The 27,871-nt window shown below is 38.9% G+C and overlaps 1 protein-coding gene across 1 annotated transcript in view; it reads left to right on the top strand.

The window, feature by feature from the left end:
* The window catches only part of LOC114148707 (multidrug resistance-associated protein 4-like), a 48,870-nt gene extending 21,321 nt beyond the window's left edge, over positions 1-27,549 (top strand). Inside the window, 11 exon segments of the mRNA XM_028024151.1 lie at positions 9,273-9,423; positions 10,052-10,171; positions 12,499-12,609; positions 12,768-12,868; positions 13,304-13,495; positions 15,631-15,786; positions 20,067-20,156; positions 20,615-20,787; positions 21,647-21,752; positions 23,226-23,360; positions 26,063-27,549. Coding sequence (XP_027879952.1) covers positions 9,273-9,423; positions 10,052-10,171; positions 12,499-12,609; positions 12,768-12,868; positions 13,304-13,495; positions 15,631-15,786; positions 20,067-20,156; positions 20,615-20,787; positions 21,647-21,752; positions 23,226-23,360; positions 26,063-26,140 — 1,413 coding nt within the window. The 3' untranslated portion in view covers positions 26,141-27,549.
* Positions 27,550-27,871: the final 322 nt, after the last annotated feature.

The raw sequence follows: 27,871 nt of genomic DNA, 5'->3' as shown, positions 1-27,871 counted from the left end.
CATTAGGCAGTTTCTAATGCTTCCAGGAAGGAAGATCTGCACTCTTTTTATCACAGAATTAGCTGCTTAGAAAAGCTGCTGATCTTGACTATTGTTGCTCTTTCTCAGAGGGACATTTCCCCATAGTCATTGTCTAAATGGTTGTCAGGGGGGAATAAAGTGAAACTTCATAAACAAAGCCCTAACTGGTTTATCTCTCTCTATGGAGAGAGGCCGCTTCTGTGTGAGGATTTGTGCCTGAGCCTTCCCTCCTTTATGGTGGAGTAAGCACTTCACAGCCCTTCAACACTGCCCCCATAGCTTCCTAACAAGGGGATTCCCTCAAGCTGGTGGAACCTGGTTACACCCCACAGCCCTATTTTTTTTCCACAGGTCTCATTTAGTAGTAATTTAGTATATTGGAGAAAAGACTATTTTCTCTCCTCCTCTTTATGGTCAGGGGACAAAGACAGAAATGTCAATTAAAAACACCTCAGCCTTTGGGGACTGTCAGCTTTTGTTTGGACTTGACCTTTAAATCCTGGGTTGCCTTTATTTTCATAAAGAGGGCAGAGCAGGAGGCCAAGACAATGAGGAGTGAGTGCGGGGGTCTTTGGGTGGAATCTGAGTGAAGGCTCTTGACAAGCTTCCACCACCAACTGTTGGATTTGGTATTGCATTTACACCCCCTGTTTTCTCCAACAACAAAAAAACGGATTTTAATGGAAAATCAGCACACTGTTATTGTCATTCAAGTGTGTCTTGGCTTGGCTTTTGCTAGTGCTGAAACATACAGTCTGTATACAGACCTGTTGATTGCATAAAGCATTGTTTCTTGATTTATTTCAATACACAGTTGCAGTCACAGTCTGTCTGTAATTAACCACAATTGGAGCCATTGAATTCTGCCTATGTTTAAATGTGCTTTGTGATTCCTGCTTCACTTTGTATCAGCATTGCTACTATGATGTGCACAGGAATACATCAACATGTTATTCTCAACAACTGTATATAAGAAAGCCATGCAGTGGTTATGCAGGTCTCACTTTTCTCCACATAATCAGTGCGTGCTTTACTCAACAGTTGTGTTCAGTAAAATGTAATTTAATTATTAATTTTATTTAATTATTAATTTAATAAATTTAATTATTAATTATTTGGAGAAAACAGTTGTTCATTTACCTGGCTGACATCAAGTTGTCAAGCTTTTTTAACAAATAGAGATGCTAGAGAGGATTTTCTTAAATAATAAACTTTATAACAGTTGCAGTCACGTTGGTGGTCTGGCTTTTTTTTTATCAATAAAATTGTCCCTGGCCATTTTAAAAGCAGTCAACCATTAGGCAATGAATCCAGACGACAAGTCATTATCCACATATGGAGGCCTACTTACTTCCAATCTACTACAAAGGTGTTTTTGTCGTCAAAAAGTCTTTATTACATATCTAATTTTAGAAATCTATAGATTTAAAAACAATTAAAACATAGATATTTAAATATATTAAAATATTCTTATAGTAACTAATACGGATAGAGATAAATTCTCTATTCATAAAGTAAAATAAATGCTGAATTACTGTTTTTTTTTGGCTCATTGCCCTCCTTAGATTAAGGTTTTAAACTGGACCAGGGGCTTTTGAACTGCCAAACAAATTGTATTAAATGCCAAACATAGCATGGACTCTTATTATTAACTTATTCCTTTAATAACATATTGTGCTTTAAAGATTCTGTATTTAGTGCAGGGTTTTCCAGTTCAAATTTAACAAGCATAAGTATTGTTAAAATAGAGGTCAACTTTATATCAAAAAAGAAATAAAATAGCCATTTAGAGGCTGTTAAATCAAAAGTAAACTTCAGCACAAGTTGTTTCATTATTTGTGGAACATGTAAGATTAAAGAAACCCCACAAGTTCAATACAGTTCATAATATTATAAAACTTTTAACAAAGAACTAAAGATGAATAGAGCCCTTTTGGATGATTGTATATTGTTGCTCCCTTGTACCTCAACTCTCTTTAGTGTCTTTTGTGGGAAATGAGAACTGCTGATGTCACTATGAACCCCGCAGGATGGGATTTCACCAACTTGCTTCTCTGCTTTGCCACCAAACCAGTGACAGAAGAAGTAAAGAATGCACTGCCTTCAGGGTTATAGGTCATAAAGTGTAGTCTGAGAAAGACAGAAGGTGGTTCATTGTAGAATTTCAGATGCAAACACATTTGTTGACAGAAGTGTAAGCAGCCTTGAAATAAATTCATGTTTGATTGCATTAAAGTAGTTAAATCTCATATTGCATATTTGTTTAAAAATCAACATTTGAGTAATTTTATTCACCATAATTTTATTTTCTTTCATCAAATGCTCTCATTGTATTTTAAACTTCTATTAAGTAATCAATGGTTGTTTCCCTAAGGTATAAGTATGAAATGACACGAAGGTTGATTTCTTTTGACCACTAACCTGTAGGCTACGTAAGGACCTATACTTATCTATCACCTTCCTCAGTACACAGAACTTCAAGGGATGTAAAAAAAAATTCTCACACTTGGAGAATTACAGCTAAGGGTGACAAGCTAGAGTCACCAAGTTTACACAACAACCATTCGAGGCCAAGGGGTTGTTTCACAGTCATGCCAGGAAAGAACATTTTCTGTTCTACCACTATGTGCGGATATATGGAGTTTGTACATTTTCTTGGGACTTAACTGCAATTGTACGTTGTGATGAGATGAGACCAGGAGACCAGATGGGTCTTGCATGAAACAAAGGATAGACATTTGGAAAAGAACCTCATTGATAAGTACTGTGGAGGATCTGCAATCTCATAGGCCTGTTTCTCTTCCAGAGTCTCTTGTAAACTTTTTCAAGTACATTGGAACAGGTGTTTGAGCAGGATAATGATAACAATAATAAAAACAAATGACAAAATCAACTCTAAACTGATTTTAAAGAATCAACTTTTTCTAAACCTAAAACCCAGAGACGGGCATTTTAAGCCAAAAATACTGTACTAATAGAGTTTCCCTATGTATTCTTTAAGTGCTGCTCTACGGCTAAAATGACATTGTACTCAAATGTCCAGAAATCTATAAAACCTCAGGGGGTACCTATAATTGTGCTGTCAGGGTATTTGATAAAATTAAATATTTCGTTTCATGTGATTTCTACACTATACTACACTATAATATTTATTTATTATATTCTTGTACCTTTTATGAATATCTCCAGCTGTATGATTTTAATGCTGTGTGGATGTGAAATAGTGTGTGAGCAACAGATAACCTCAATTTTCCTATGGGATTAATAAAGTTTAACCTAACCTAACCTATACTACAATGCCACTAAATATACTAAATTTAAGGGTTGCATTTTAAAAATAAATTTTGGTTTGAGAGTATTCCATAAAAGATGAACAAAGAGTAGGTTACTGCATGTTCTTTAAATTATTTGATGAAATTTTCAATTCACTGAACTATATGTGTTGACACATATATATGCCAAAATAGAAGCAAAACATCATCATGGTTGCAAGGATGCTTTTGCGTGGACTTATGTGGCCGGTCAGCAATACCACACATGGTCATTTGATGGCGAGCACCGGCCAAGAAAAGCTTTCCAGTGTGTGTATGTGTGGTCCTCCCTTGATGCTGCGGTCCAGCACCTCAGCTGCTCTGACTCAGACATGCAGGGCAAGGCCTTGGGTCCGTTGAGTCTGGGAACTTACATAACAAAGTCGGGATCTAATCTAGAATCTCGCCTTGCGTCAGCACGAAGGAGATAATGAATTCGGTGCTTTTTGTGACTTTTGTATCTCAGAATTGTTGTTTATTGTGCATTTGAAAATGGTTTTGTGTTGTTCTCAACAGAATGACGCTGAGTGAATGAATGAATGAATTTGCCAGGCACTGGTGATTTATAGTGGAGTCTGGGGGAGACGGCATTTCAAAGCCTTTCTCTTATTTCCAAAACGGGGTTGGAAATCAGCAGCTTGACTGAACCCAAATAAGTGACTTCTTTTTACCTTTTCAGAGCACACAAAGGTCTAATCCTCGGACTACTTGAGCCACCAATGTAGACAGCGGCTGAGACCACCACAGTATGTGTCAGACCCTCCTTCCCCCCCACACAAAACACATTGACTGCAGCTTTATGAAGTGAAAATGGCCAAGAAAGGGGAAAATGTGAAGGAGGTGTCCACAGTCATTTCTCCCGAAGAAAAGCCTCAGCATCTGGGCATTTAATTTTAAAATAAAGCTCAAACACAGAGTAGAATGGATCAGGTCACCTCTATTGTTCCAGAGCCCAAGTGGAACAGCCTTGTTTTGTTTCAGTACCACTGACCCTTGTGACTTATTTGTCCCCCGCTCTATCACAAAAAGCGTGGAGTAAAAGAAAAAAAGAAAAAAAAAGTTTTGTGTAGATAGAGGAATTCTTTTGCGATTTCTGCTCTGACATGCTCTCCTGTTATTTCCTGTTTTCTGTGCACTTTTTCTTTTCCCAGTGGCAAATGTTGCACACTGTTAGTAAATAAAGGGAGGATGAAAAAGGAGTTGTAAAAAGCATAATGATTTCTTGTGTCCGGAGGGATGTTTAATTACAAGGAAGTGTTTATTTTCAGTTGTGGAACAACAGTCGCTATCATTGCCGAGCACAAATATAGCAATTAACTTCAATTTTCTGCATTTACTTAGACATCAAAGAGCTGATAGAATCGTTGGAAAAATAAAGCAATTAGGGTCAGCGGAGATCTGAATGGTCTTTGGACACGGCAGCGCGCCCAGTTTGCCTGGATGACTGAATCACATGCGTGCGGTAGCTTTCTTTTCTCGCTAAAGAGCTATTAGTGGTAATTCTTTATTTAAACTGTTTGTATACAAAACCTTTCATCCCTTTATCAACTTTTATGTGCAGCGGGATGTGGCTTCGGGAGTTTTCTGTTCCTGTGTGGTTTCATAGGAGATGTGGATGTGGTCCGAGGGGGTGAGGTGGATGCTTGCAAAGGATCATTTATCCGACTTATCTGTATGTAGTGTGGGTGGGGGGCTCCCGGTGTTCCCGATGCTCAAGCGATAAAAACGCCAAACCACGCAAGTGGGTCACATCAAACAGGATCCTGGTGACATCAGGCCCTGTTCCCCAAGGCCGTTCTAATGGTTCCTGTTTCTCAGCTGCCCCTTTAGATGACCCCACTGACAGATAAGCTGGTTAGGCTCAGACCTTCGGTTATTGCGTCTGAAATGGGTCCAATTTGAATTCAAATCAGCAAAAAGCAAATGTGAAAGCACAGGTTCATGATGCCAACCGATCATCAGCTGGGGAGCAAAGGAGAACAAGTGTACATGACAAGACATTGGTTCTGTTAATATTTGATCCTCTCAAGGGAAAGCTGGATAACATGCAGTTATGGCTCGCCATCTAAGGTCTCTTTACTCACTTCCTGCAGCTCGGAGAATAGACTTTGAAATGCTTTTGTTAGTTTATAAACCACTGAAAGGCTTAGCAACGAAGTACGCTAAAAATCTGTTGTATCAACCTTCCAGACCTCTCATGTATTCTGGTGCTAGTCTACTTTGCATCCCCAGAACCAGAACCAAACCTGAAGTAGCAGCATTTAGATTTTATGGTCCTTTAATCTGGAACAAACAGCCAGGCAACTGTAAAACCGCTGAAACAAAGTTCCTTTAAATCAAGGCTAAAACCTTATTTGGTTAGCGTGTCGTTTAATTAATAACAACTGGGACATCACTGTAGTTTGTTTTTCAGCCCGTCATTGTTTTCTCTTACTATGCCACTGCAATGTAGTAGTTTTTGATTGTTATTTTATTTTCCTTCTAATCATGTAAAACACTTTGAATTGATTTGCTAAAATGTGCTATACAAATAAAACTGCCTTGCCATAGTTGGTTGTTTGCAAGGCATGCCAAGAAAAGTGTTTTTTGTCCTACCAACACATAAAAAAGTGTGCAGTTTGGTAAGCACTACTATGACTTTAACTGTAAAGGTGTGCTTTAGTCAGATGAGACTAAAGATTGAGTTTTTCTGTATCAGATACCAGACATGATGATTCAAGTGTGAGACTCTGACTTAATTTGTAAAGATAAAACACTTCAGACTCCACTTGTTCCCCAAACACTTGTAATTTTACTTGGGCTCCTTAAACTTGAGTCTTGGTAACAATTTTTCTCTCATGTGATGAAGAGTAGAAAGAACCAGGTTTATGGGCTACAAACTGTCGCTGCTGTGCATACTTTACTGTGAAATGTAGTGCTCGATTATTAAATGATGATGGATTCTGGGCTGCTAGTGTTTCATAACAGTATATTAATGTTAGCTGTTGATCCACAATAATGACCACATCAATGTCTCTCCAAATGAATGTGGTATTAAATAACTTTGGATCACTTTGGAACCAAAAAAATTTCACCATTCCACCGAATCTTACTCAGAACTCACCTCTATTGGCTACATTGAAAAACAACAATGTCAACCTAAAGACTGCATTGATAGCATCATCATCAGACCAGTTAGAAAATGTGTATTTACGTGTTTAAAGGGAGGTTAGATAGGCTTTTAGGCCTGAATATTTCTCTCTTCAAGGGATGAAATAATATTGCTGGCTATTTGAGAGTCATGCAAGGAGAAACCTTTTTTCTGTCCTACCCTTACAAGAATAAAGTAAGTGGGTGGAGTTTATGAAGTGCTACAAGGACTTTTAACTGGAACTGTTTGGAATTGGTCACATATGACCAAGCTTGAGCTTTCTTGTGCTTGATGCTAAGGATGAATGTGTGCAAAAGCATCTCCCGTCCATGGTAAAGTATGGTGGAGGACCTGCAATTCTGTGGGCCTGTTTTTCCTTTTAAAAGACCCAAGAACCTTGTTAAAGTGCATGGCATCATGAACCTGTTGAAATATTAGGATTTTAAAAAATGCTATCTAAACTAAAATTGGGTCACCATTGGGTCTTTTGGTAGGAAAATTCTGCATCTTTATTGGGCCTAATTAGAATTCAGAATAACCCACAGCAACTGTGACAGAACAGTCGCATGGTGTCAACCAGCCATTAGCTGGGGAGCAAAGGAGAACCAGTATACATGATAAGACATTTGTTCTGTTAATATTTTATGCCCTCGAGGAAAGGCTGAATAACATGCAGTGATGGACCATGCACCATCATCTCACTTTGCAGTCTGGTAGCCTTCCATCAAAGCTTAGATTGAAACTTATGTGCTGTGAAATTCTTGGGATCAGTTGTGCTCAGTAGCTTTGACTCACTGTTTGATTGTGTGGGCTCCACCACAGCAATGGTTGGACTAGTAATTCCCTCTTATCTGAACTGCAAATGGAATTGAGTGGCTTTTCATCATAAACCTACACTGAAAGTGATCATGCTTAAATGTGCGCATAAGTGGCAGATAAAATCCACAATTAAGGTGCTAAATTAAATTTTCATCTCTCAGGGGTAGTCGGAGACCACTGAAGGTAAGAATATGATCCTAATCTTCACATTTTTGGGATTCATCTCCACAAAGTTTCTAATTTTAAGGTGCAAGGTTTTCATGTTGTGTGCTATAAGTCTTTGACCAAGCATTTATTTAATCAAAGTATGTAAAAAGTTTACACACTCCATCATACAAGTCCATTTATAGTGTAAAAATTTAAATATGTGCAAAAATATACTAAAGGGGTGGTATTATGTATTTTCCATAGTGCCATTTTTAGCACAATCAAGTAACTATGTTAACTTCAGTTGTTATAAAAATGCTGCATATCAAACATGGCTTAGTTGTTTACTAACATAAATGTGATTTCACAATTTGATGCCTTAAAATTGGGCCTCTGTCTCTTTAAAAAGCTCTTTCACTCTACCTTCACAATTATTCTCATTATGTCATTAATTAACAACCATTCTTAAGAGCATTGGACTGAGAAGTTTTTCATCTGATGAGCTCATCAGGTCTAAATTAAACTCTGAGCCTCCAAAATGTAGTTTAGTTCTTTAAGCTTGACATCCTACTCTATGTTTAGAACTCTCATTTTGAATTAAAAAAAGGAAGTAGTTCTTGAGCTGCTTTCATCAAATGGACAGAATCCACCAACCAAGACTTATTTTCTTTCTTGCGAACCAAACTCGGTTACAAAAGAAGTAGCCCACTACCTTCCTGCATGCCTACTTCATGGGCCGGCAGAAAACAAGAGGGAGGTATTTTTGGATGCATATTGAATGTATTGCCCTTAGAGTCAGCATTCAACATAGTTTCCATAAAAGATAGAAATTTGTCATTTAGCTAAAATATGTTATTTCATATCCAAAGGGAACAAAGGAAAATGCCCTCGTTCAATTTGATAGGAAAGCTTTACCATTTTTGAAGTAAGATACATAAAATAATAAAAAATGTCTTTGGTTGTTGTTGTTGCTCCGTTTTCTTTTTTGAAATTATGAAATTAGGGCATAGGTGGATGCTGGATGTTGATGCTAATTCACATCCACAGTAAAAATCCCCTTACAATTTAGTTACTTAACCAAGTTATAACAAACAAATGTAGCAGCATGGACATACTGTATATATTTAAATTGTGCGATTTCTGATGTTTTTATGTGTATACCTCCTGCTTATTAGTTTGAAAACTGTTCTGTATAAATACTTGCTTATGAGGTGATCACTGCCAAATGAGTTTATGCAAACTCTTTTGCTGTTGATGCCAGTTCTTTATTAGATGCTTGTTTTCTTTTCTCCTCTGATGGTGCGGTCTCTTTGGTTGCTATCAGACTCATTGCCTCCAATCCTGTTCAGGCGTTACTGCTGTCCTGGTTTAGATGTGTCACAGAGCCATTAACAAAGGTGATGAGTCACTGTGTTGTTGAGGGTTGTGCAGTTATACTGTCATGTATCAGACACCCACAATGTGGTTCCCAGAGCTCTCTGCCAGTCACTGTGGCCATCCTCATTGGCTGGCTGTTCTGCCAGCGAGGCTTACAGGCCAGAAGTGTTGAAGGGAAAGCCCAAGAGAGCTGGGGATATGCGGCTGCTGTGGCCAAGTGGTAAATTCTCACCTGCTACTAAGTGAGAATTAGCGCAGCGATCGTTTTCCTTTCACACTGTGAGTCACATAAACCCAATCCCTCAACCTGCTGTTATTTAACCAATGGTTTCACATGAAGCAGAAAGATACTGTACATTCTCCTTTTCTGTTTTGAGAAGCAAGCCTCAGTGCTCCAAAGTCACCCCACTCAGCAGAGCACCGTGTTCTCTGAATATGGGGCTCATACCTCCTCTTCTCTTTTTCAGGTGTTTCTGCAAGTCATCGGAGTTATTGCTGTAGCCGGTGTCATTATCCCCGGGATTCTTATTCCCGTTGTCCCTCTACTCGCCGTCTTCCTTTTCCTGCGACACTATTTTCTGCAGACCTCCAGGGACATCAAGCGGCTAGAGTCTACAAGTAATTTTTAAAATAGTTCTGCTGTGTGGGGATGGGCTCTTCCATTTGTGGTGATAGACAAAAGTCGACCACAGGAATGCTAATGGACTAGGACAGAAAGCCATGGTTATTAGCATAAAGGCTAAAGGTGGCAGTAACCTATGGCTCAGCCACAAGCAGTTTCCTCAAGAGATTAAGGTTCATGACATCACATACAAAAGCAAAAATGCCAAGTGGGCATGACTAGGCCATAGTTTGTTCTTTATTCTAAGCTTAAAACCTTAGGGCTGAAAGGAAATATTTGGATTTTCTCAGTGACTTTGTAAGTCTAGAATAATAGAGACAAAAGACGAATAAAATAAAAGTTTTTGCTAAAACAAACTAAAGCAGAAGATGACTGCTAACTGTTTGTCTGATGGAATACATACAGATATTTTGCAGGCAGCCATTTAATAACTTACATCTATTAATAAACACACTTGAAAATATATACCCAAAAGATTATTACTATAGACAATATGTGGCTGCATCAAAATTACAATTATTAAAGATAAAAATTGATGATGTACAGTATTTACCAGTTGACCATCACCTGTTTTCTATTTGTTCATGTGCCAACATTTATTTGATCTTTGATTTTTTTTTAAAGCTCGGAGTCCTGTATTCTCCCACCTTTCTTCCTCTCTCCAAGGCCTGAGCACCATTCGTGCCTTCAGAGTTCAAAATCAGTTTCAGCAAATGTTTGACAAGTATCAAGATCTTCATTCAGGTTAGATTTATTAAATAAATGTTTAAAATGGAAAATGACAGATAATATTGATGTATCCTGTGGCCTTGACTAATCTGTATATGGAAATATTACAGGAAATATTACTCTAACGAGTGTGAAAACTGCTTATAAAAAGAGACCCTGATAATTTAAAAACTATTTTTAAATTTTTTAAATCCTTTACAATTCAATGGCTAAATTGAGACGAACAATTAAATAGAGAAAAAACAAAACACGAAAGGCCTGTTGACTTGGTTGGATAAGTATGAATATCTTTACACTGATACTTTCTGCACATAACGTTTTTCTTTTTAATATTAACTGTACATTACAATCCATATTACAATCTTATCTTATCTTATCTTATCTTATCTTATCTTATCTTAATTTCAACCATTCGTGCGAAATCCCCAGGTCCAGTTTAAAAACTTTATCCCCAGAGCATGATTCTGCCACCACCAAGCTACACTGTAGGAATATATATATACAATAAAAAATTCCCTTCTCACCCACCACGGATGGTTCTTATCCTCTGAGCTCGGGTCCTCTACCAGAGGCCTGGGAGCTTGAGGGTTCTGCGCAGTATCTTGGCTGTGCCAAGGACTGCACATTTCTGGACTGAGATGTCTGATGTTGTTCCTGGGAACTGTTGTAGCCATTGGTCCAGTTTGGGGGTGACTGCCCCGAGGGCCCCGATGACCACAGGCACCACTGTGGTCTTCACCTTCCAGGCCCTCTCCAGTTCCTCCCTGAGGCCCTGGTATTTCTCTAGTTTCTCGTGCTCCTTTTTCCTGATGTTGCAGTCGCTTGGTATTGCTACATCTACCACAACGGCTTTCCTCTGTTGTTTATCCACTACGACAATGTCTGGTTGGTTCGCCATTACCATTTTGTCTGTCTGGATCTGGAAGTCCCACAGGATCTTAGCTCTGGCGTTCTCCGCCACCTTTGGGGGTGTTTCCCACTTTGATCTCGGGGTTTCCAGTCCATATTCTGCACAGATGTTTCTGTACACTATGCCTGCAACTTGGTTATGTCGTTCCATGTACGCTTTCCCTGCCAGTATCTTGCACCCTGCTGTTATGTGCTGGACTGTCTCAGGGGCCTCCTTGCACAACCTGCACCTTGGGTCTTGTCTGGTGTGGTAGATCTGGGCCTCTATTGCTCTGGTGTTTAGGGCCTGTTCCTGGGCGGCCAGGATGAAGGCCTCTTGCAAACTCGATGAGGCTGTGGAAAACCACCCTTGAAGCCAACTGCAAACCACTTGCACAAGTGTCCATCAAATGTGGCATATACCAAGGAGATGCTCTGTCCCCGCTACTGTTCGGCATAGGCCTGAACCCCCTCAGCCAAATTATCAACAAGACTGGCTACGGATACCGACTCAAAAATGGGGCCAACATCAGTCACCTTCTCTACATGGATGACATCAAGCTGTATGCCAAAAGTGAGCGAGACATCGACTCACTAATCCACACCACCAGGATCTACAGCACGGACATTGGGATGTCATTCGGACTAGAGAAGTGTGGTCGGCTGATCACCAAGAGGGGGAAGGTCATCCGCACAGAAGGGGTCTCACTCCCAGAAGGAACAATAGCAGACATAGAGGACAGTTACAAGTACCTAGGTATACCACAAGCAAATGGCAACCTCGATGAGGTCACAAGGAAAGGAGCCACAGCTAAATACCTCCAACGAATAAGGCAAGTCCTGAGAAGCCAGCTCAATGGCAAGAACAAAATCCGTGCGATAAACAGCTATGCCCTGCCAGTAATCAGATACCCTGCTGGAATATATATATATATATATTCCTACAGTGTAGCTTCAGCAAATAAATAAATATATATATATATATATATATATATTTATTTTATTTATTTTTTTATTTTTATTTTTTTAATTGTTGCCAAATGCTAAAATTAAAAAAGGACTGGAACATGTTAGTTTAAGGGTGTGCATGTCAATGAAACCAGGTTATTGAACCTTTTCTTGTATTTGTTGAATACACAGATTTGTGTGTTTTTCTGTTCACGCAAACAGGATAGATGCCACATCATGATAAAAAAAATATATTAAACTAATGTCTAATGACTATGATGACAAGTTATCATTTTAAGTACATTGGCTGTGCTGGAAATTGGGATGACCTTCTGCAATTATGAATTATGAATTATGAAGTGTCCAGACGGAGTGGTTCCACATGTCAGTCACTACTGCATCTTGAACTAAGAGTTATTATTTTATTTCTGTGGCATTAGGAATTTAAGGGATTTAGAAGAAGAAAAAAAACATGTTAACTGTGTCCTTGTTATTTTTACTAACAGAAGCCTGGTTCCTCTTCCTGACCACTTCACGCTGGTTTGCTGTGCGTCTTGAAGGAATTTGCTGTATTTTTGTCACGATTACAGCTTTTGGCTGCCTCTACTTCAGGGATGGTACTGTATTGGTCACAGACATACACCCACATGAAGAGGATTATTAATATCTGACAGTTATTAAGCCCTAAATAATTCATATTAATATCTGACCGTTATTAAGAATACTGCTGTGAAATCACACAGGTGCGTGTTTCCCTTTTGTCCTTGTGTTAAAGGACTGGAGCCAGGTGCTGTGGGCCTGGCTCTGTCATATGCTGTTACTCTCACAGGCATGTTTCAGTGGGGAGTCAGACAGAGTGCAGAGATTGAGAACCTGGTGAGAACATTTACAGTGTTTGCGTCATAACATAATGCTGTACGTACCTGGCTCACATTTCAATGTTTTCTGAATAAGGTTTACACCAAAAGTGTTTGTCGGATAACCCAGGCTACCTCAAATTATATATTTCTTTTGCATAAGAAATTGTGACTTGAGAACAAGACTCTAAAATGTATCCTTGTGTATTTCAATTTTATTAGCACTGTAATCTGTCTTTGACCCCCAAATCTTTTTAAGTGAAGTCATGAAGCCCTAAATAATTCAACTAAATCCAATTATCCTTTAGAATTAGGCAACCATTTATATTGTGAAGATAATAAATTAATAACCTAATGCTTTCAGAAACTGGAGAGCTTTTTCATATAACCAGAGTAGTTGAAAGCAAAGTTCTTTGACAAGATTTACTTAAATCCTATATGTTATTCATTCTAGATGACATCTGTGGAGAGAGTGGTTGAGTATGCAGAGCTGGAAAGTGAAGCACCTTGGGAAACGGACAAGCAGCCTCCAGGAGACTGGCCCCAGAAGGGCTCCATCATCTTTGACAGCGTTAGCTTTTCTTACAGCGACAGCTCCCCTTTGGTCCTAAAGAATCTGAGTTTTGTCTTCACATCCAGAGAAAAGGTTTTTGTCTTTACGTCCACCTGTGCGTGACTTGATATGCAGCCAGTTTGGGAGGCGTGGTGTGCTTTTCTTTTTTTTTATGTGGCATTATTTCTGAATCAATTATTAAAGGGACATCATATTGTGCTGCTGAATCTTCAGGACTATACCATTTGTGATTCATGGAATACATATCATGTAATTAAGACTGTTCAAGTGGATCCATTTGTTTCCAATTTGCATTTTGAGCTACCTGACGGTGACAACTGTTTATTCAGTATAAGAGAGAGGAGAGGCCGAGGGAGAGGGGCAGAGGAAGGCAGAGGGGAGATGGTTAAGGATGATTGAAATTGTGTTTAATGCAGGGGGTGTATTTTGCATGGTTATGGTTGGCCAGGGCAGCTGATTTCACAATGGATGGGCTGATAAGTGAAAAGGCCCTGGCTCTGACAGCCCATGGGAGGGACCTCTGCAGCATGCCATGGGGTTATAAGAGGTGGTGTGCATCTTATTTCCCCTGACACCTTTTTTTTTTTTTTCAATGCACCTCGTAGCTTTAATAATAGATATTTTACTGTTGCCTTAAACTGGAAACAGTTGTAAAGAAATCTTTACCAGTCGACAGGAATGGCTTTGTAAGGACACTTTCCTTGTCCCCAAAATCAGATTTATTCACACTTCTAGTCAAGAATTTTTTAATTCTGTGATATAGCTAAATGTAATTCACAATATAGATTTTGGAATTCACTCATTACTGGTAACCAGCTGTTCAGATCATCATGGCAATATTGAAGAAATAGGCTAACTATTTGTGCAAACTATAATATCAGTTTGCATACCTTCCTTTTGTTTCTATGGTGCTGGAAGATATGAGAATAACTGACCTACTTTTTGATCAATTCAGCTAATAATTATCTGACTGCTTGGATGCATTCACAGAGCATTGAATTTTAATTCCCAAGTGGTCACTTGATGCTTTATTGGGTGACAAAAACGTCACGGAAAAGTAACACACCCAGGCATGACTCAGCAGAACATTGTCAATTCTACAACGCCAATGCCAATATACACTTACTATTTAGATTGATGAAACATCAAAAGCAACACACATACTGCAAAGAAGTTAAATATTCAATGTTTCAAAAGCATTCTTTCCTAAATAGTCTTTACTCATTGAGGTACAGACTCCACTTGATCCCCAGAGATGTGCTGTGGTATTTAGTACCAAGGTAGTAGCAGCAGATTTCTTAAGTCCCAGAAGTTGCAAGATGGGGCCTGCATGATTTGAGATTTGACTTGTCAAATCATATGGAGGCCAGCAACCAAACCTTTCCAGTGGAATATTTACCCCAGTTGCCGTACATTCAGATCCCATGTCTTTCTCCGGTATTTGACGGACATGCTCCTGGCCATCGACATGACGTAAAAGAAGAAGTGATTAATTAGACTAGGCCACCTTCCCCAGTGCTTTGTAGTCTAGTTCTGAGGCTCATGTTCTCTTTCTAGGCACTTTCAGAGCAGGATATGGGTCAGCAGGGACATCTTCACTGGTCTGCGGCTGTGGAGCCTCATACACAACAACACCGTGATGCAGTGTGTGTCCTGACATCCCTCAATCAGAACCACCATTAACTCTGTCAGTAATTTGAGCTTCAGTAGCTCTTGTTGTTCCCTCCCAACGTGCATCAATGAGCTTTGCCTGCACATCACCCTATTACTGGTTAACCACTGTTGTTGAAAAGGCCACAGGCGGGGTAGTTTTGAAGATACTCTGACTCAGCCATCTAGCCATCTGAGTTTATTTCTTGTCAAACGTAGACTTGACTCTTTTTCATGTTTCAACTCATCAAACAAAGGCAAAAATGTATCTTATTGACTAATTTACCCAACCCACCAACAGGGATCATAATGAAGAGCCGATCAATGATTTTTACCTTTGTGTTCTAGTAATGCAAAGGTTGGCCAATGTAAGTGTTTTTTTTTTTTGTATATACAAAACACACTTTTAAAAAAGGAAAAAAAGTTCCTGATCTCATACAAGCAAAACAATTTTAAACATCACATGAAATTCTCCTTCAGAATAGTGAGTTAGAAGATTTTTGGGAATTTGTATTGTTTTATGGATGTGCTCTGAAATTTCTTTCTCTCCTCTACAGGTTGGGATTGTTGGACGCACCGGTGCTGGTAAAAGCTCCCTCATCTCTGCTATGTTCAGACTGGGAGAACCTGAGGGAAGAATAACAATTGACGGCATTCTGACTTCAGAGATCGGTTTGCACACGCTGCGCCAGAAAATGTCAATTATCCCTCAGGTACGCCATTAAGAACTGTCTTATTCCTCTGAGCTATGTCTTTGTAGTTGGAAGCTAAAACTGCATGTTATGAACAATAGTTAAAGAGAGAAAACTGATCAAGTAAACAAAGTACTCTGTTTAACTTGGTCTTCTTCTGCCACTACCTAACTTTTGGCTTTGACAGCTTAAGTGAAAGTCTCTGACTGATTCCTTATAATTGAGAAATGATGGTAACAGCTTCTTGCTTTGGTTCCTCCTCTTTTTGTACTCCTGGCTTTTAAAAAGCCAAAGCAAGTGAAGAGAATTACAGTCGTCTCTCTGGGGATTTCTGAAAGTGAGACAAACGGATGCCTTGAGACAGTTTAACTTTATTTCCGCTTGTTGAAACTGATATGGCATTAAGAAAATGCCAGCCTGCGGGTGGGTGTCAGCAGAGTGGAGGGAGGGGAGAAGACTCCCACGGCCTGTACTGTGAAGAGAGCAGTTCCCCATCCCTGACAGAGGATTAGCCCTCTACCCCCCAAACATGGGAAAGCTGCTTAAAAGAAGCTCCCCATCCTCACAGTCAGATTCGCAACGAACACCGTCACTTAGCCCAAGTCTCAAACATTTCTCGGCTGCAGCCAAGATGCCCAAAAACAATTTCATTAATGCTCCTCTGTGGATTTGATAGGTTTCTGGCATCGCTGCCTCTTCAGATGAAGTTTTACTTCCTCGTCTAAACTAGTTAGAGATGGATATGATGTATGTTTGATGGGATTTTGTTTACTTACTTTGCCTCTCCTAAAGGGAAGACTTAAAAAGTGCCAGGTTACGAGCCAAAGCTTCCACTGCACATTCATCTGTCATACAGTGTGATATTTTCATTATGTAGGCAGCACTTAGAAAAGTTTTTGAAACTTTTTACCTTTTGCATTCATATAAATTAACCTTAAAAACTCAATATTTAAATTATTTTAATGAATATCACAGATAATACAATATCCAGGAAACCTTTCACTGTCAACTGTCTTTATTGCTGGTAGTCTTACTTTTTTCCAAGAAAATTTTAAGTTGAATGTCCTATTGATGAGATTTGGTTCTGATAGATTTGTAACAGCATATGGCATTAAAAAGGATCCATTTCAGTCTCTATTGAACCCTCAGGAATGTCTTAGTGTAACATGAATTCTGTGGCAAACAGAGGGCTTGGAACTGCTGGAGCACATAATTGGCGCATGGAAAGCTGCGCTTGAAAGCAGTTTTCCAACCTAACACTGAATCCTCAATTAAAGTGTGTCACAGAACTAGTCTGCTTTAGGACTTCGGCTGGCTTTATGACAAGGTGGTATTTTGGTGACAGAGGGAAAAGCTCATTGGAGGTGAAGAGGTGGAACATTTTGGGAGAGCGCAGGTAGCAGGGATTAGGTTTTGAAAGGTTTATTATTCTGTATGGAAACTGAGCTGTTGGTCTCGATCCTTCTGACCCCACAGGATGCGACTTGTTGAGATGCGATTTTCATTTTTGACACGAAATGTTATTTGATGCTTTGTTAAGGTCGGAATTGTTTATTGTGCCTTGTGAAATTATAAATACCATGTAAACCCTTTCATATTTTGTCACTCTACAACCATAATCTTCAACGTATTTCATTGGGATTTTTTGTGATTCACCAACACAAAGGTGAACATAATTTTGAAGTGGGAAACAAATTTATCATTGGCTTAAAACAAACGTACATAAACTAAAGCAGAAGTGCAGACAGGCTGGTTGCTGTTTGATTTCTAGTCTCAAGATTGATTGATGCACAAAAGCATTTTTTAGTTAGACCTTTATAAACTGAAAGATTGTGTATCTTTGACTGGCAGTCTGTATTTATGATTTTGAACATGGATTGATTTGTAAAGCTTTGAAACTGATTGACCAAGAATCTCTGAGAGAATTTGAAATTAATGGAGCAACTATTACATCTTGTGGTGTGACCATGCTGCCATACTGGTGCAGTATAGCAAAATAGCTTATTCACTTGCTCTGAAAGACTTTCAACTCAGAGGAAATGTATTGTTTGTTTTATCCTTTTTTCAGTACACTACAGTGTGTTTTTTACCTGGGCAGCAAATGGTGAATCACACTTTTGTGCTTATAGAGCAGTAACTATAAATACTTCGGTATCTTAATAAAAGTGCTGAGGTTATTAAATTGTTAAAAGAAAGGCAACATAATTCCTGTCCTCAGTTAGAAAAGCCTTATGTGGCAGAACCATGAATACATTATCTCTACCTTGAAAGATGGCGGTGGTAGCAATATGCTATGGCGATGATTTTCTTCAGCATCGATTGGAAACCTGATTAAAGTTGATGGGAGGATGAATGTCACTAAATAAAGGCAAACCCTGGAAGAAAATCTCTTAGGGACTACAAAGACTTTTAACTGGCAAAAAAGTCCATCTTCCAACAATATAAGCAGATCTACAGTGGAATGGTTTCAATCAAAAATGTTAATGTGCTAGAATGATGTTCACAGAGGCATAATTGATTTTGAGCTTTTTAGAAAGAATAATTTAAGTTTAATTCTGTGTATGTGTGCTATGGAGGCTCACAGCAAAGAACATGCAGCTGTTATTTCAGCATAATGTGATTCTCGAAACTACATTGTTGTTTAATGAACCACACGTTACTGACTTGTTTTCTTATGAGCGACTCTATTTAGATATATCTGCTAAATAAAATCCCAATATAATGTATAAAAAATATTAGCTGCTGTTTGAAAAACATGTTAGAAAGTTTAGCGGGTAAAATAACTCTTGCATGGTATCCTGTAACCTTAATGCATACATTGAATCTATTTAGACTGATTATTTGCTTTTTTTTTTTTTTACTGGTCTAATCTCGCAGTTTTAAGATAAATGTATTGTCTACAACTGAGGTCAGATTGAGATCTGTTTTAAAAGTTAACAGACTGTGATTAAGACAGGATGAAAACATGACATCTTGATAAAGATGTCTGCTACCATGTATCACCTCTCTCTGCATCACCTCTCTTATACACATCATTATTATCTTTTTTGTGGGCATGATAATTAGAACCTCTTAGGAGTGCTAAATCCAGAGTAATCCTGCCAGTGATTGTTGCATGATAAAACAATGCAGAAAAAAAATAAGATCTGAAAACGTTTCCTTCGGCTGCTGTAAGAGATCAGTATTCAGTAAGACATATCTGATCTGTAAAAGAATTTTTATCAGATTTATTTCAACTACAAAGACATGTTGAACATTATTTGAGGCTTTTACACTGGAATGGGAGCCCTTTGAACTCGACTAAAGACAAATACGGTCTCCGACTTCTAGCATACAGACAGCTTACCATATACAGTTCCAGTAAGAGTTTTACACCAGTTTATACCTGTGATTATTAAACTGTTTTGTCCAGGCAGCCATACGAAGGAGAACATGATCATTAACATGAAGACTAGAAAAAACATTGGTTCAGTTGAATTTTATCTTTTAAAAATAACTAGACTTAACTGTTACAATGCTCTTTTGGATTTCCTACATTTGTTTTATTTTTCTTCATTTTGGTTTAGTCAAAAACTGTTAACTAGTTTTATTGTGACTGTCCTTGGACAGTATTTTTTTTAAAATAAAGATTTCTCCCAAAGTACAAACTTAAGTAATGCGTGATGTTTCATTGTACCCTCCTTTTTTAATTTTATTGCCTTGCAATAAGCTTTTTATTTGTCAGTCACAAAAAATCCCCCCCAACAAACAAACAAAAACACTAAGCAGGTCTTTATTTCTTCATTGTATCTACTTGCCTTTCTCTAAAAGACAGTAATTGTCCAAAATTAGTATGGCTTTTATGCCTATGAGTGTATGTAGACAACTGATGTGAACTATGTATGTTTTGCCCTTACTGGTTCCTTGACATCTGGGTCTGGTCTTTCACATGGTGAATTGGATGTAGCAATATGTTCCTGCTGACAGAAGCTTCATGTTTTTGAGTTGCTACCACATGGAAAAGGTCATAATGAGCCTGTTGCACTTTTGAATCATATCATAACTGTAAACAAACCTAAACAATTATTTTCCAATCACAGCAGTCCAAAGCTGTTGTTTTCTAACTAAAAAGATCAATGTATTGGAGCATAGTTAGCATTGAATAGAGCTCCTCGGTGGAGCAGGTTCTTTGTGAACATCTCTCCTCACACATTGGCTCTCAGTCTTCTATAAATCCAGTCTTTAACCCTTTTATACATCTGCCCCTTCGTCATTATTTTAACTGGCTATGGCCTTCTCTTTCTATATCCATCTATCCACAGGACCCAGTACTCTTCACGGGTACCATGAGGAAGAATCTGGACCCTTTCAAGCAGCACACAGATGAGGACCTGTGGAATGCACTCCAAGAGGTACTCCAGCGTGGCTCTGAATGATTCCCCCTCACCAGCCCAGAGGGGATCCCTCTGTTCCCCTGTACAATGCTGCCATTCAGCCTCCCTGCTCACCACAAGTCATGGGGGGAAATCCCATTAGGGCCATGGGGCCCAGCTCAATGTGCGGCTTGTAACGGGGAGCCATTGAAAGTGCAAGAGGAGATGTGTTTGGGCAGTCAGGGCAACCGTGATGAAGGTTCCCCCCACCGTGAAGGGCTTCAGCTCCTGGTCCTGCTTCTGAATGGGTTTGGTGGCCTGGATTAAAGTTAGAGGCTGGCCACAAGAGAGCACTGGCCAAGGTCATCAGTGGACCTGGCTTTGCATTGTGCCAACCAGTTAATGGGTGTGTTTGGATGGCTCTTTAAAGAGATCTCCACAGGATGCCTTTATGCAGGAGTAATGAAGGGTTGGGGGCGTGCTCTCACTCTCTGCAGGTGCAGATGAAGGCAGTGGTGGAGGAGCTGCCCAACAAGCTGGAAACGGTGCTGACCGAGTCGGGCTCCAATTTCAGCGTGGGCCAGAGACAGTTGGTGTGTCTGGCCAGGGCCATCCTCAGGGAAAACCGCATCCTCATCGTTGATGAAGCCACAGCAAATGTAGACCCAAGGTTAGGCAACACCTTTTTACTTTTTTTTTTAAATAATAAAAGATTAATAATAGTATTTTCTCTCTCTTGGTTGAGTGTACACAAAGTATTTCACTTCAAATAATTAAAAATGACACAATAAACTGAAACACACACTGTAATAGTGAAAGTACAGTATAGACCAAACGTTTGGACACACCTTCTCATTGAATTCAATGAGAAGGTGTGTCCAAACTTTTGGTCTGAACTGTATATGTCTCCTTATATTTTCCAGTACAGCCATCTTTGTTTGTCATTGAACACTGATCAATTCAGAAGCCAGAAGATCCTCCTCCTGGCTCTGATTGGTTGATTTTAGTCAGCAGCGGTGTATTTCCTCAGACGGCAATGGTAGTTTTTTTATTTGCAGCTTTAAAGTGGATAGACTTTGCAGAAACTGTAACTTTCAAATGGCTTGTGTTTGAAGTGGGAACCACCTTTTAGCACTAGTGGTTCCCATAAAACTATGAAAACTACCCAACAGCCTAACTTATGTTGATTGGGTCTGTCATTGACAAAAAAAGGAAACATTTAAGTTTTAAATAACAGTAGGTTTACATCAATCTAAATGTCAGACCGATTGTCTCCCTCTGATCTGATGACTGTAAGTAAGCTAATATATTGAAAAGAGTAAAACAAAACATGCTTATCACAATGTCAAAATCTGTCATTTTTGCTCATTTTAAACCGCCTGATGGTCCTCATTTTTTCTCTGTCTACTCTTACACATACTTTGCAGCTGATGAGCCATTGTTCTGGCCTGCGTAAAATCCCTGCCCAAGGCTTTGTAGGAAGAGAAGTTTTTTTGTGTTCTCAGGTGTTGTGTTCCCTGCTTCTTTAGAACTGACAGCCTGATCCAGCAGACTATCCAGAACAGGTTTCAAGAGTGCACAATCCTCACCATTGCTCACAGGCTCAACACTATCATTGACTGTGACAGAATACTGGTAAGTAAGGATGCAGTAAATTTCCATTGTGCAGCACTTTAGTTGGTGTTTTGAGGTCCTTTATTTTTTTTTCTAAAGGCTAAAAACAGAAAATACCTTAAAAGAATACAGTTAAATTCTGTATTTTAAGATAATTTTGTTACAAGAAGGGTCTTGTAACAAAATAAAACATTTTCACATCTGGAACAAGTGTTTGACTGTGATGTGAAAGGGAAATAATACAGTTTCTAAAATGTTTCACAAAAATATCCGCTTAAGAAGACAAGTATTTAATAAATAGAGTTAATTGGTGTGTAATTTAATCTAAGGTAAATCCAGCCTTAGAAGTTTTTTGAGAAAACATTAATGAATAAACAGCATCATAAAGACTGAGAAGCACAGCAGACAGGTGAGGGGTAAGATCGGAAAGAAGTCTAAAACAATGGTAGACTACCACTCACTTTTTGTTTCATTGGTCAGCACATCTGAGGCCCATACAATCCAGACACTTCTTTTCTATTTTATTAGCGCCTCGTCTCCCAACTTACCCATTTATTTCACAACAGCTGGGTTGATTACTCCCTCACAGCTTTCGCTTTTATTGAATCCACACTTGTGCCTCTTGATCTTTGGCTCTCTCTTGCTACTGCCTGCAGAGGTGCCAATTAGTGGCATTCGTGGCGGTGTTTGTTAATCCTCTACGGAGGACGGAGCGCGATCTGACGGCTGTTTGACCACTGAGAGCGTTTCTCAGGAAAGCCAAGTGTCACGAACTGTTTCACACCTATGCTTGTGTTAAATGCCCCCGTGTGCTGAGGGGGAACAAAACCGTGACCTGTGTGAGTTGACTTTCCCAAATTAAAAACAAATTTCAAGATACAAACTCAGTGTTCCAGCGTTCTGCTCATAAACAATTGATTATGACAGCAGCTGCACAAGTCTCCCTTTCTCATCGACACAGTTGACAAACTGCTCATTAGTGCTGTAAGGGAATCGGGCTTGTTTAAATTAGTCTGTGCTATAATTGTAGTCTTTTCTAAACTGCTGGAACTGGCACTATTTTTTGTGTGGTTTACATAGCATGCCATGACACTGAAATGATGGTAATTTTCTCGAGTGCCTTGAGGGTGTGATTGTTGGATTTGACTGAGGACCACCTCTAGGCCTCTGCAAATGCCTGGGTAAATACATGGATAAATCTCTGATCTCCTGTCTGTCAGAGTCAGCGCAGCAGGCTTTCGCTCTGCTAACAGGTTCCTCTCATTGTCAGAGGCCGTATCAAGCAGAAACAGGCGCCGCTGTTTGCAAGTCGCCTGAGTCACACCAAATGGATGGTTCCTTTTGCACTCCGAACCACTGTTTCCCCCATTCAAGTTTGCACCGTCTGCACGCTCCACTCAGCCAGTGAAACAGCTGAAATGTCAGTTTTCCCTGAAGTAAAGTATACAGGTGTTGGACCACACACCTATTATTCTGCTGCACGTGTGATTGCAGGTTCTGGATGCTGGCAGGATCCAGGAGTACGACAAGCCGTATGTCCTGCTCCAGAACCAGGACGGGCTCTTCTACCAAATGGTCCAAAAAACGGGCAAAGCCGAAGCTGCATCACTGCTGCAAGTGGCCAAGCAGGTATCTGCCTCTGTCCCAGAGCAGGTCTCTTACTAAATAAGAGACCAGCCATCGTACACTAATCTCCTGAGACTCCAAAATATTATGAGCTGTGACAAAAGATGTCCATGACCCTGACAAAGCAAAGCAAAGAAACTTGATTACCATTTTAATTTAAAGTGTCTACTTGCAGCCTTACGACACCATAACATTAATTTTAAGAGAGAAATTGGCTCTTTGTAGATTCAGATCCACTGATGCTATCAAAGAAACTTCCCATAATATCTCTTTTCTCATAATATAATTTTGAGATCATTTTAAGTGATGAGTCCAGAAAAGCAGCTTTCTTCGCACTGTATCCGTTTGGGAATATTGGGTTTAACTTCATCGTGATCCGGGATAAACTTTCTATGGGGATTACTGTAATAAAGAAACTCCGTATATATATTTTTTCTTTCCCTGTGAAATTCATTTGTGATGTATTTTCCCTTCAGACACTGAACAGATAAGGGCTGGCTATTCATTGTTCAATTCCATTTTATGTGCATCTGTCTGGGACGACAGATACCATATAGCAACTTCAAACAGGTCTTTGTGAAATAAGAAAAAAAAAGTGGGCATCATTTCATTTTCTCTCTGTCCCGCGCACAAATTTATCAGCGGTTCTGTATCTTCTCAGCCAGAGAAGTGAAATGAGTAAAATACTGATTTCAAAGACGCAGCACACTGTGGCATTATTTGGTATCGTCTTACCCTGCACACTGGAGGATTGGTGAGGACATTGTTTGAGCCCTTACGTTTCTTCTTTTCTTCATTGTAGGCTGCTCTCCACAGATCAGATTACGTCAGCATCCAAAACTGTCTAGCACCACTTATTAAATACTGAGATGGTCTACATGTTGTGTGTCAGGTTTCTATAGTTGTCAGTCAAGGTTTAAATACATTCAATAATCTGATATCAACCTCTGCCTCCTTTGTTCATGTTGAAAGAAAATCCAGGAACAGACAGTACATCTCAAGCTTTGAGCTGAAAAAGAAAAACTAGTTAGACTGTTACCTGTAAAAGCATCCATACCCATCAAACATTTTTCACATTTTGTCTTGGTCCAACCACAAACTATGTATTTAAATGAGTTGCCATCTCATAAACCAACACAATATTGCACATAAATGAGAAATGGAAGGAACAGCACACATGGTTGTCAGTATTGTTTCCATATAAAATTGTGAAACGTGTATGTGACTACACTCCATTGAGTCAAGATTTTGTAGAATGAACTTTTGTTTCTAGCACACATCTAGAGACTGAAATCTTTTCTCAATTATTTCTTTGAAAAACAACCCAAGCTCAGTCAGACTGAATAGAGAGCTTCAACCTTAAAGTCTTGCAACAAAATATCAATTGAATTTAAATCTGGATTTGACTAGACCAGTCAAAACATGGAGATATGATTTGATCTATATTGTATGTTTAATGTCGTTGTGCTACTGGATGTTGAAAATCCTCCCCAGTCTCAAGTCTTGTGCAGTCTCTAAATGAGTTTCTTGCAAATTTTCCATGTATTTAGCTTCAGTCATCTTCCTCTTCCCTATTGAAGAAAAGTATTTCTACACCATGTTGCGCACCATGTTGTAAAAATATGGTGGTGTTTTCAGGTTGTTTAGGTTTTTTTTACTACATCTAGATTTCTGATAAACTTGAGGCCTCAAGTTTAAACCAGACCAACTTTTTCTTTTACATATCTTGTGACGAATTGGAAAGGTTTTATGACGTTAAAATGTTTTTTTTTCTTGCCACTTTCACATAAAGGCCACAAATTACACATTAGTTACACATTACTGATTAATTCTCCTTTCTTTGCCTGACAATTTAGTATTGCCATGTCTTGGTAGGTCTGCAACCATGTCTTACTCTTTCCATTGTTAGAAGGGGTTTTAAACAGATCACAGAGAAATATTTAAAGCTTAGAATAGTGTTTCATAAATTAATCCCCACCCTGAGCTTCTTCTCAACTTTATCTGTTACCTTTCTGGTGTTGTTGTTGGTCTTTCTGACCCTATTTGTTTACCAGAGTCTCCTAAAAAGGTTTGAAGCCCTGAAAAAGCAGCAGTATTTATACAAGTGTTGAATTACACACAAGTTGTCTGAAGGCAGTTAGTTGCACTTGGTTTTGCTTCGAGTGTCAGAGTAAAGTGGACTGAATATAAATTCACACCACAGATTTTTAAATCTGTCTTGGTAAAACAAATTGAAAACCATCTTCCCTGTCTTGGTCTCCAACTTGAGTTGAGAAAACCTTTATTCGCCACATTTGTGCTGGCTCACAAACTAGGGATTTGACTACAGTTCCACTTTGCTCTTAACTTCCAGACATTTGAAATAAAAATACTTAAATCTACTCATGAATACTTTTACTACCTAATGTAGGGTGAAGCTTTCACAGTCACTTTTTCCTATTCTAATAGTTTTTAAGCCAAGAAGTTGACAAAATTACCTCCACAAATAATTCCCGTGATTATCTTCCAAATTTTCCTCCTATGAATTTCACACCTATTTGTTAAGCTAAATAAGCCACTTTGGCTTGCCTCAGTGGATGATAAATCCCTTCACCGCGCTCTGACTGGATCCCGTCTTAAATCACACCTTAACTGATCTCAGCTCAGATTTGGGAAGTGTGCTTGGCATTCTCTGATGTGACACTGCCTCCCTGATCCGCTTTCAGGTTCACGCGAACAGAAAAGGAGAGAGCGACACGTGGCGCACCAAGGACATTGGTGTCATCTTTGAGACGTCGCTTTGATGGTTTGGAGAGTTTCTGTGGTCCTTTTCGTGCTGAACAACAGAGACCAAATCTTTCCCCAGATATGCTTGGATTCCTTGATGTGCACACAAAATGCCTTCAGACTCTCAGCAGGCATTATAGGTTTAGTGTGCGCTGCATTGATCGGCAAAGACTTTTGGCCTGGAACAGAGAAGTTTTGTGAAGCAGGCCGTGCCTTTTATTGACCGCATATAGCCGGGTGACTGTTTATTGATTACCTGCTGCTATGTTTATGAATGTATGTTCTGTCCTCCTGGGTAACCTCTACTTTGCACATTTGATGAATAGAAGGGAGACATCGAATATGTTTATTGCAGTTTAATAAATTCTAATATTATGTGGAAGAAGAAATTATTTTTCTTAGACTTTTTATTATTTGGAAAGACAGAAAATCCCTAGCAGGAGCCAATAGTGTTTGGGGTAATTTGTGCCTTCATCAGACTATTGATTGTTAGTACCGTAATTGCATTGTTTTAATTGAACGGTTTTCCTGCACTTTGACTCTAGTGGTTTTATGTCTACCTAAACTCTGGTATTGAACAACATTTGGCTGAAATAATTGACCAAATTGGGTGTTGGTCATTTTGCCCCTTCTGTATTTTGTATTGTTTTATTTTATTATCTTTCTTTATAATTGACAAAAGAAATAATCAGTTGCACAATGATTAAGTAAGAAAGGTACAAAAGCAGGATGATGTGAAATGGCAATGAGCGAGCACACTATTGGTGAACAAACTGGGATTAACTGACCCCAGTTTTAATGGCTCTGAAGATTTAGCTACAACGTTTCTCTGCTTTTGTTACACTTTCTTAAGTTAACTGTTGTAGAGCTTTTATTAGATGTTCTGATTCAGGTTTTTGGGGGATTTTGATTCAGTACTGATACTTCAATCTGAATTCAAATATCTTTCAATGCTAATGTCTTTCACTCCAGAACACTATTTTTGCAAACATTCAATGTTGTTTTTGGTCATGTTGTTGTATAGGCTAACACGAATAAACCACTAAGATATATTGCTGTATATTGAGCTCATATTTTTAAGTGCATTTATATTTAAAAGATTAATAACTGTGCATCAACTGTGAGTTGAGCATCAGAATGAACATTCTGATGCTCAACTCTGTACATCCATTGCAGAGTTGCTAAATTTGAATAACGAGAGGAAGAAAATGGATACATGGACTTCCAAACATAATGCTAGTTTTAAACAAATCTCTCTCTGCGGTATATAATATTAGTAAAGTTACTACAGTCAACAGCACAGTGGTAGCAGTTTACTTTTAAAAAGATCTTCTGCTGTGACTGATGATTGTGAAATGAGGTGATGTTGCTTTGCGTTTTTGCGTCAGAGATTGTAACGACGTGTCAATAATATCCCTTCAAATGTTTGTTCATTCAACTTGTGATCGTCTTGACTCACAAACAGTTCCTCCCTCCTCAGATGCTTACTGGTCTGAATGGCATGTTTGCCTCAGGCAGATCAGTGGTTACAACTGGTCTTGAACATGATGCTACAAATTGGTAAGTGGTGAAAGAAAACTACCTGGTGATTACCGAGTGAGTCAAGTGAATTTTTTTTTTTATTAGGGAAGGGTTGTAGCTATCCACTCTATTATTACACCATTTTCATTACCAGATCCATTAGAAATGGAGCTGTTTAATTTGGCTTCACACAGATGGTGATTACACATTAAGAGATTCTTGTCAGT

This window comes from Xiphophorus couchianus, chromosome 7 (genome assembly GCF_001444195.1).
Source record: "Xiphophorus couchianus chromosome 7, X_couchianus-1.0, whole genome shotgun sequence".
In the NCBI taxonomy this organism is placed as follows: Eukaryota; Metazoa; Chordata; class Actinopteri; order Cyprinodontiformes; family Poeciliidae; genus Xiphophorus; species Xiphophorus couchianus.
This window is presented reverse-complemented; position numbering and strand designations above follow the sequence as displayed.